Below are 11,069 nucleotides of genomic sequence, written 5' to 3' on the forward strand. Positions count from 1 at the left end.
AACCTTCCTGACGGCTATGATTTGAAGTTACCTGAGGAGGGTCAAACTGCCCTTGACTGTCCTGACGGTCATATAGTCGTATATGCAAAACATCTTGAGTACGGTTTACGGTTTCCATTACACCCTTTTATCGAGAAAATTTTCAAGGCTTGGAATGTATGTGTGGCGCAGCTAACGCCCATTGCTATCCGTAACCTTATCTCACTGGTGTGGGTTATGATATTCATGGACTTCCCTCTTACTTTGAACTTATTTCGCACTCTTAACTGGCTAAAGAGAGATAGTCAGTCACCAGGGTTTTGGTCATTGTTCATGGCCCGAGGTAAATGTACGGTCTGGCCAAAACTGACCAGTTGTAAAGGTTGGATGGAGAATTTCTATTTTCTAAGTGTTCCTGAAGAATACAGAGTTCGCAGGCGTTTCTATCCTGCTCATAACATGTTTGATACTATTAGGCGTAGAAGATTAAGTGAGATAGAGAAGTATGCTTGTAAATTTTTTGATTGTACATATGTAAGGGCCGGTAGTAAGAACAAAGCTGTACCGGGGGTGTGGCTACCCAACTGTAATTATATCTTGGGTAACGCCCCTTTGTCTCATGTCGGTCTCTGCTGGACTGACGAATTTGGTATGGCTCTTCTCATGTTAACAGCTTTGTTTTGTTTCTTCATGTTCATCATCATTATTATTATTTTTTATGTACATAGTTATCATCTTTTTTTTATTGTCGTTATTTTACACATACGTACTTTTATTGAAATATCTCGATTCCCAGAACTAGTTATTTCAAAATAACTGACTGCCATGTCGGTATCTCGATTTTTAGTGTATTTAAGTTTCACAATCCTGTTACCCGTATTTATTCGTTGTGTGCTTGCTGTGGTGCAGGTATTAACAAGTTAGACTTTGCCAACTTGGGTTTACATCCTGACGGCAGGGTGAAATTTCAGTGCCCTCCTAACCCAAAACACGGTTACGATACACTACCCGTGTACTGCACGCGTGCTCTTAGAGGGAAGAAAAGAAGACGACAAGATATGACTTCTAACGAGCAACGTAGAACCAGAATTCCTCGCACTCTTCCGGTCAGAAGAGGAGGAGTAAATGCCCAGAAAAGATCTAGCGACCTCTCAAGTCATGACCAGAACAAGAAGCAAAAACAAGATGAGGCCGCTAAGAATCAGCAGAAGCCGTCAGAGACCTTCAAGGATCTGAACATCGTGAATCTGGAGGACGACGCTCCTACCGGTGTTAGAAGATTGAATATCACCCTGCGCAAGCCGACCGAGGCAAGTGCTGTTGCGGCAGAGAAGGTTGTAACGACTGACAAATCGGTAGCGGCTGACGTTTCTTCTCTTAGGGACCGACAGAATAGGGTGTCGGGCAAGTTTGCTAGCAGCAAGAATGCTTTCATTCCTGTGATGACAAGGGACTACATCGAGGTTCCCCATGTGAAGGTTCTTACCGAGGTTGCTGAGGAGTTCTTAGTTCCTAGCGGCAGTGCTGGTGAGCCGTGGCATCCCCGTATTAATGTAAACAGGGGGGAGTCTGTTATCTGTGACGACCCCAATACCGGCGGGAGCATGGGTTGGAGAGTGCTGAAGGACCTGGCCACACCGGCAGATAGGCCCGTTGACAAGCTTATCGCTCCTTGCGGCCAAATGATGAATGACATGCTCCGGGTACGATAGTCTTTATCTTTTTTTTATATATGATAATTTTACACAGTTGTGTAACAACCCTTTTTCCCCCTCTGTCCCTTTCTTTTTATAGACTCTCAACTCGGCGGTCGAGGTGGTACACATGTACCGATACTATCAGCGCTGTCATGATCAGGCCGAGGCAAAATATAAAAAATGCGATGACGGCCGACAAGCTGCTATCAAAGAGAAGGATCAACTGACGTCCAAGGTCAAAACGCTGGAGAACAATATGATTGTTCTGAACACTAAACTGGCCAACCAGGAATCCTTGCAAAAGAGAATTACCGACCTCGAGCTGCAGCTAAAGACAGAGAATGAGGCCAAAACGAAGTTGGAGGAGAGCTTGAGAAAAGCTGAGGAGGACAAGCCTGGTATCAGGCGTCGAGCAGTCAATCGGTTCATGCAGTCTGATCATTACCGGAATTTACTGGTGGACCGATACACTGGCGGATGGGTAGCTGCGCACCGCTGTGTCTGCAAGGCCGAGAGCTGGGATGCAGAAAAATGGCAGGCGGCTGAGAACGCCTATAGTGAAGATATGCACCTGTCCCCTACCAGCTATGAAGTAGACTACTTTAAAAACCCTCCTCCAATTGAAGTGATGAAGAACCTTGACCCACGTGATTTGCCGGAAGAGGAATTTGCAGATGCCATTATCGCCAGTCCTGTCGATGAGGACAAGGCTGCCGGCACTTCTGAAGCTGTCCCCCAAAAGGCTCCTGAGACGAAGAAAGATTAATGGGGCGGGCAGCTATCACCAGAATCGTGTGGGTCCTCTCTGTCTGTAATATCCAAGGCTCATTGTTGAGCAACTTACGTTTGTTTTTGTTAAGACAATTTTATTATTATTATTTTTTTTTTAAACAATTTGTATTTTGGCCGATCTGACCCTTGTCTTTTTTGAGTGATGGCTGTCGAATTCACATGTGTAAGCTATAACAATTTTTATTCTCTGTTGACTTAATCCCTTATCTGCAATATTTGAATTTGGCAAATCGTATATTTTATCTGCGCAGAAGTAAACGGTTCTTCCGTTGTACTTGCCTTCCGAATGAATTTGCCGTTAATTTTGTTTCAAAGAAATTTACACGTGTTCTTTACTGTATTCATTCTAATGTCGTTAAACTCGTCTGTGATTTCTATAACTGTATTATATCTTATATTGTAATTGTATTATAAGTGCATATTCGTTTGTTTATTTATACACAAAACTTTATAGCGCTTTGCTACTTAAACTATTTCTAGTTCCAACAAACTATAGGCGTTTTTGAAACTTCGAAACTTTTTCTTTTTGATTCCAACACATTGGCACCTTAGGCATATGCCCCCGAATTCCGCAATTAATTTCCTTAGAAATTGATTTCGGTATTCCTTATCAGTCTAGTATTTTCGGTATTTTCATATATATGCGGCCTTTAGCAGGCCGAGTATTGACAGTGGATCAGACCGTCAATTTCAACTCGCCTTGAGGCGCATTAGTTATCCAACCCTCCACCTTACTTGAATGAAAGAGACAGCTAGCTAGGCTGTTTGTCAAATCATATCGAAAGTAGGGGATGGCTCCATATGTTACAGTACATACTTTTCTTATTAACGGCCTTGGCCAAACTTGTCCGAACAAACTACAGGCATGGAGCTTGCCTACAAAATAAAAGCTAACAGAAAAAAAAAGCTAAACCATGACTGCATGTCATGCCAATAACAAATACGAGAAACTAAAACATATTCTAGACGTAGTATTTCTTGAGGACACTTGTATTCCAAACATTTTTTAACAGTACTCCTTCTAAAGTCATCAACCGATATGATCCTTGGCGAACTGTTTCATACACTTGATAGGGGCCTTCCCAGTTTGCGGTGAGCTTGCCATCGGCATTCCCTCTACCCGTTGCGGCCGTTCGACGAAGGACCAAGTCTCCATCTTCCAGAGGCCGATAATTTACTCTCTTGTTATATGCCTGAATCATACGATTTTTATATGCTGCTGACCTGATGGCGGCCGTAAGCCGCGTTTCAGGCAAGAAGTCTAACTGCTGTCTTAGGAGCAAGTCATTCTGATCCTCACAGAAATGTTGAACACGAAATGTAGGGAGTCCTACTTCAGCCGGAATAACGGATTCTGAGCCGAAAGCAAGGTTGAATGGCGACTCCCCAGTAGTTTCCCTTGTTGTCGTTCTATTTGCCCATAATATTTCCGGGACCAGATCTGCCCACAAGCCCTTCGCATCTTCCACCTTCTTTTTCAGTGCCGTTAGTATCTGCTTATTTGCAGCTTCCGCTTGGCCATTCGACTGAGGATGGCAGACTGTCGCGTATGCAAATTTTACCTTGTATATGCTGAGGAAGTTCTTAACTGGGTTGCAATCAAATTGGGAGCCGTGATCAAACACCATTGCCACCGGTAGCCCAAATCGGGTGAATATACTCTTCCAGATGAACTTCTTAACTTCACTCGCTGTTATTTTTGCTACCGGTTCTGCCTCTATCCACTTGGTGAAGTAGTCAATCCCTACTATCAGGAATTTTCTGCTCCCTGTTGCTGACGTAAAAGGTCCAATAATGTCCATTCCCCATTGTGCAAATGGTATCGAATTTAGAATTGGTGTCAGATCGTTTGGCGGCTGGTTGATTGCCGGCCCAAATTTTTGACATTTATCGCACTTTTTCACGTACGCTAAAGTATCGGCATTCATTGTTTGCCAGTAGTACCCTCTTTTCATTGCTTCCAAGGACATTGACCGGCCTCCGGCATGATTCCCGCAATCCCCTTCATGGATTTCTTCTATCAGCCTAGCTGACTCATAGGCCGATATACACCTTCGCAATGGTAGCGAGAACCCCCTTTTATACAGCATTCCCTTGAACATGACAAACCAGACACTATCCTTCCTTATTTTCTGGGCTTCTATTTTATCCGCCGGTAAGACGTTATGCACCTGGTAGGCCAGTACGCCATCATACCATTCTTTGCCGTTAATCACGCAATTCACTTTTTTCGGATTGTTGTCGGGGTCAATGCTTTTGCGTTCCAGAAGCTCCACCATTACAGTACGTTCTAGATCATTGAAGCTTGAACTTGCCAGTTTTGCCAAGGCGTCTGCCTGTGTGTTTTTTGCTCTCGGCACCAATTGTATTTCAAATGATTCCAGGTTAGCCGTTACCGCTTTCAACTTCGCCAAGTAGGCCATCATTGTTTGTTCCTTGGCCTCATAAGTGCCGTCAAACTGACTTGCCACCAATTGTGAGTCAGTCGTGAGTTCTATCCGCTTTGCCTCAGCCGCAACACATAACTGTACTCCCGAAAGTGCTGCCTCATACTCAGCTTCATTATTGGAGGCTTTAAACTTGAATTTGATAGCATACTCGAATATGTCCCCTTGCGGTGATATCATGACAATACCGGCTCCGGAGCCTGTTGATGTTGAGGAGCCGTCAACGGAAACCTTCCACACTCCATTGTCTTCTTCTTCTTCAGTGTAGGATGTTTCCACAATGAAATCAGGCAATGTCTGAGCCTTTATCGACACTCGTGGCTTGTAAATTATAACATATTCCGACAACTCTACCGCCCATTTGAGCAATCTTCCTGACGTCTCCATTTTCTGTAGAGACTTCTCTAACGGCTGATTTGTCAACACTTCAATGGTATGTGCATCAAAATATGGCCTAAGTTTTCTTGCTGCTATAACCACTGCATATGCAGTCTTCTCTATCAGTGGGTATCTTCTTTCGGCCGCGTTCAGGACATGGCTCACAAAATAAATTGGCATTTGTGCCTTCTTTCGTTCTACTATCAACACCGCTGCAACCGTCTTTGGAGATGCCGAGATGTATAATTGCAGGTTCTCTCCCTGTTCCGGTCGTGCTATGGTCGGAAGGGACCTTAGATGGTTTTTGACTACCTCTAACACCTTTGCTTGCTCTTCCCCCCAAACGAATGTTTTATTTTGCCGGAGGACTACAAAGAATGGTAAGGCCTTATCAGCCGATTTGCTAATAAACCTTGTCAGCGCTGCCATGCGCCCAGTAAGCTTCTGTATGTCCTTTATTGACTTGGGTTGGGGTAGGCTAAGTATAGCTTCTATTTTGTCGGGATTTGCATCTATCCCCCTTTCACTAACCATAAACCCCAAGAACTTCCCTGAACGAACTCCAAAGACGCATTTTTCCGGATTGAGCTTCATTCGGTACTGACGCAAAGTTTCAAATGTCTCCCTTAAATCTGCAACATGATCAGTGGCTAACCAGCTTTTTATGATGGTGTCGTCAACATATACTTCTACGTTTCTTCCTTTCTGGTTTGCAAAGACTTTGTCTACCAGTTTCTGATATGTTGCTCCGGCGTTTCGTAACCCAAACGGCATCGCCTTGTAACAAAATACTCCGGCATCCGTAATAAATGCCGCTTTCGTTCTATCTGGTGCATACAGGCTGACCTGATGGTATCCCGAGAACGCATCCAAAAAGCTGAGCAGAGCATGGTCGGAAATGGAATCTACCAGCCTATCTATTCGGGGCAGTGGATAGCAATCCTTTGGGCAGGCTTTATTCAGGTCTGTAAAGTCCACGCACATCCTCCATTTTCCTAACGGTTTCCTTACCATGACCACATTTGCTAAACATTCAGGGTACGTGCAAGGCTCGATAAATCCCGCCGCTAGCAACTTGTTTACTTCTGCTTGTATTGCTTCTATCTTTTCTGTCGAGAAGTTTCGTTTTTTCTGCCTAACCGGCCTGGCATTTCTATCCACATTCAGCTTGTGTACTATAACGTCTGGATGAATTCCTGGCATTTCATTTGCCGAGAAAGCAAACACGTCAGCGTTCTCCCGTAAAAGTTCCACCAAATGACAACGGGTATCAACATCCATGTCTGACCCAACTCGTACGGTTCTTCCCGATACCCCAGGTTGCAACTCAATTTCTATTGTCTCCCCTCCCGGCGAAGGGCGGGGAACTGCTGCCGGGCGCGTATCAAAATTCTCCATTGCTAAGTCGTGTGAAGATACGGCTCGCCCCCTTTTCTGCGTTTCTTGATTAGCCTGGGGTTGTCGATTAGGTTGCTTTAGAGCTGTCACATAGCACTCCCTAGCCATTGTCTGACCTCCTCTAACCCGTTCTGTCTTCCCCAAATTTGAAACGTATACCATCGTCAAATGATATGTCGAAACTACCCCCTGCACATCATGGATCAGGGGTCTACCGACAATAGCGTTATACGCTGAGGGCACATCGATTATTAAAAATTCCGTCATAACATCTCTGGCCGCCATGCCTTCGCCAATTCTAACTTGCAAGGCTATACTTCCTTCCGGCCTGACTGTGGATCCATTGAAACCGATAACAGGATATGATACCGGAGTCAGGTACTTCCGGCCTATTCTCATTGCGTCAAATGCTTCTGCAAACAGGATGTTAGCGGAGCTCCCTCAATCGACCAACACTCGCTTGATGTTGGCTCCATTGACCGTCAGAATTAAAACCAATGGATCATCGTGAGGAAAAACCAAACCCTTGGCGTCTGCCTCCGAGAAGGATACTGACGGCATAGACGCGGGCCTTGGCCGTTCATCCACATCCAATGCATTCACTGTGTGCCGGTGCTCAGACAAACTCTTTTTCGCCCCGCTAACTGATCCCCCATACACCGGGCCACCGGTAATAACCTCTATTGTAATCTTGTGACCTGGCGCACTGTTCCCTTGACGGTATTCTCCGCTGTAATTGCGCCGGTAGGTGTCGTCTTGCATGGATGAGTCACCCTGCCTTCGATATTCACCTTGTCTGGGCTGCGGGGCTTGCTGCCGGCTTGGCCCTGCTTGAGCTCGGTACTGGGACAGGTGGCCTTTTCTAATGAGGTCTTCTATATTCTCTTTCAGCTGAGTACATTCTTCCGTATAATGGCCAATATCCCTGTGAAACATGCTATATTTTTTCGTGTCTCGACCCTTGGTTATCATTGGTGCCGGTCGTGTCCATTCTTCTCTGTGCTGATTTACTGAATATATTGCGGCCCTAGGTGTGTTTAGTTGCGTGTAACTGCTGTACCGGCCAAGACCTCTGGGTGGCCTGCCGGTTCTTAGCTGACTTGGCTGTTGTTGTTGTCTGTTCATTCCACCGGCATAAGTATTAGGCGCAATACTATCATTCTGTCTTCGAGAGGGCTCTGATGCCGCTATCTGGTTACTGGTTTTCAACAACTCCTCGCTTTTTATATATTCGTAGGCCTTGCCAAAGGCCACACCTAAATTCGGGAACGACTTCCTTGCCATGTATTTTTTGAAATCATTATTCCCCAAACCGTTCATTAAAGCCATTACAGCTATTTCTTGCTGTAATTTTGGTATCGTATTAGCCTCACTATTAAATCTCCTTATGAAATCCCTAAGGGACTCATCTTTTCTCTGTCTGACCGACATAAGCTCTCCAGATGTTCTCTGCCTTGCACTGTTGCTAATATATTAACCAGTAAATAGTTCGACCAGGGTATCGAAGCAATCGATTGATCCATTCTCCAAGTTGGAAAACCAATCCGAGGCTGGCCCCGTAAGTGTTGTCGGAAACACCTTACACCACACCGCGTCGGTGTCGGTATAAAGCAACATATGGCTTTCAAACGCCGCTACGTATCGCTTGGGATCTCCTTTGCCATCAAAGGTACATGCTGGCATTTTTATCCTTTCCATTTGCTGATCCAGTACCTCCTGGGTGAAAGGTGATACCCTCGGCCTGACTATAGCTCTGGTTGTACGTCTTAGCGGCCCGCTATTGATTTCGTTCTGCCGGGACCCTGAGTCTTCTATCGGCGTTCCATGAGTTGGTTGACGCTCACTTGGAACAATTATTCCCCGATTCTGGGGCTGTTGCGGCGGTTGCTCGTCTGCCTGGTTGAACTGGCTCGCCAGATTCACGATCACAGGAACGGCCGGTGTATCAACTTGCCCCCTGTTGGCTGCAACTTCAGCCTCCTTTCTTTTCCGGGACATTGCTTTCATTATCCTTGCCGTTATCTCTAACTCCTCAGGGGTAAATTCCTCCAGGGGGTCCGGTATCCGTGCGGGACTCCGTTCAGGTGTTACCGGTGTGTTCACAGTATTCTTGTGGAGAAGATGAGTTTCATCCTCCACTTCAATCTCAGGTATTACATTGATAGTTTTGTTTGCATTGACATTCGGAGTGTTGCTATCATACTGACGGTTTTTGGCTTCTACTATCGGTGTTACGTGTTCCTGGTTTTCTTCCATGACTGGCGAAGGTTATTTGGACGATAGAAGTTATTACTATCCCCTCCTTCTAGCGCCAACTGTTCCGGTTGTGATCCGGTACAGATAATCTTCGTGGGTTGGTAAAGGTTTACCGTCCAATTACGCACCTGCACAGTCAACACAGATAAGCTAACCCGGGGGTTATCCGGGAATAACCTCTCCGATGCTAAAGTCAGCAATCCGATAAGAAGAAAGAGTGAAGAGAGAGAAAATGTTTTAGAGATGTAGAGAGAGAGAGAGAAAAAGATTGTACCTTTGGGTGAACATTTGCTTGGGTATATATAGAGAAACAACCAAGCTGGTGCCACCTATAACGATAGGTGGCAAACCGACCTTGTAAGCAGCAGGTGCCTACGTGGTCTCAAGCAGCTCTCCACGTGGCCGTTCAGAAAGGCCGTTATGGATATTTGAGCTTTCTTACTAATCAGTTGTTTAGTGGTATTAGAAGACATTACCGGCTTAATCAAATGTTACTATCGGTATCATCCCGCACAGTTTGGTAAATTATTATATGCTTATAGTAGTATCGGATGAATATGTCTAATGTGCTGCCAACTCTTGATGTTTTCTACATTTTCATACTATAATCTATCGACAACATATAACTTCACCTTATTAATACGAAGTACTTCGTATAACATAGTGCAATTTATTGATTATGCTGTTTTGTTTTAGGTAACTTTCACGGAATTATATCTAGTAAATTCACGTCCTTCAAAACCTCTCGTTTAATCATGAGAAGATTGAGAACAATATAACCTTTCATTTTTTTTTTTTTTTTTGAGGGGAATATAACCTTTCAATTAGATACATGTTTGTACAATGTCATTTTATAAATTAGGCTTAAATAATTGTTATTCTATTATTTTCTTTCAAAAATGAGCTTGGGTTGAATTATATACTTCGTATGATTTAGGGTTAAATAACATGTTTCGATTAAAAAAAATTCAGATCAAAACTTGCTCTCTCTGGGTTCTAATTCTAATTCCGAGTTTCTTAATTCATTGGTCACCCCTATGCATTAATACTCCGATTGATGTTAGTTTCCATTACATAATGTAAATGTGATGTTACTTTCTCTTCCCTCGATCTAATTATTTGCAATTGTAATTATTCAATCATATGTAAAGTAAATCAAATGCAAAATCATCTTTTTTTTTCGATAATACAAAACTATGGATTACATTAAATTGGAGGAGGGACACAATGAGGTAAGCCACAATTGACCAAAGTAGCCAAATAATATTCTTTAACGATACCAAGATCGGGCAAAAGAGGGGAAGAAGCAAATTTGCAAAGGCACTCAGGATCACCATCTCCAACAACTTTGCAACAATTTTTACTTGGCTTTTCGGGATTAAGTAAAGCTGGCCCACAACTTAAGATGAAATACTTAAAATAAAACCCACATAAGTCCGGCGGCATTTCTACCACCAACACTTGATCCGTCATTACCATGCTAATTACTGTCATTAACAACGTTGTTATTACTCCTACCTTCTTTCTCATTATATCCATAATCCTTAAAAATTACTTGTATATTTTTACGAATTAATTTTAGTTTGTGTTTGATGAGGAATAATGGATTTCCTTAGCTACTTCCCATGTAGCATTTTATAATGCCTCAAATTGGTAATAAAAGATTTTTCTTTTCTTCATTAAATTTATGATCTCATTTTTTTTTACATGCATTTGGATAAATTTAAGACAGAATCAAAGTATAATAAATACTAATAAATTTTGAGCCTTTGACTATGACGAAAGCATATTGACACCAAGGGCATGTTCACTTCAGTTCAGTTCAGCTTCAATCAGTTCAGTTCAGTTCAGCTCCAATCAGTTCAATTCAATTCAACTCCTAATATCCTTCTCTCATAAAATATTCATTTCAGTTCAGTTCAGTTCAGATCCAATCAGTTCAGTTCAGTTCAGTTCAATTCAATTCAGTTCAGTTCAGTTCAGTAAATGTGAACAGGCCCCAAGCCTCATATTATCAAAATTGTTATTCATTTTCTTTTAAAAAAAATGTTAATCATTTATACACGAGTAAGTTTTACTCTCTCCGTATTATTTGTAAAATGAAGCGTTTCACACGTATATG

General features: G+C 43.2%; 1 protein-coding gene across 1 annotated transcript; it reads right to left on the bottom strand.

The window, feature by feature from the left end:
* Positions 1-7,132: 7,132 nt before the first annotated feature.
* LOC145597189 (uncharacterized) lies at positions 7,133-8,122 on the bottom strand. The gene has a single exon (XM_081653342.1). It carries the CDS (start codon positions 8,120-8,122, stop codon positions 7,133-7,135), a length of 990 nt encoding a protein of 329 aa, XP_081509468.1.
* Positions 8,123-11,069: the final 2,947 nt, after the last annotated feature.

Source organism: Chenopodium album, chromosome 20 (genome assembly GCF_948465745.1).
Source record: "Chenopodium album chromosome 20, dcCheAlbu1.1, whole genome shotgun sequence".
NCBI classification, from domain to species: domain Eukaryota; kingdom Viridiplantae; phylum Streptophyta; class Magnoliopsida; order Caryophyllales; family Amaranthaceae; genus Chenopodium; species Chenopodium album.

What these genes read in the sequence shown, in the direction of transcription:
- LOC145597189 (XM_081653342.1), bottom strand. Translation starts at nt 8,122, where the DNA reads ATGTCGGTCAGACAGAGAAAAGATGAGTCCCTTAGGGATTTCATAAGG.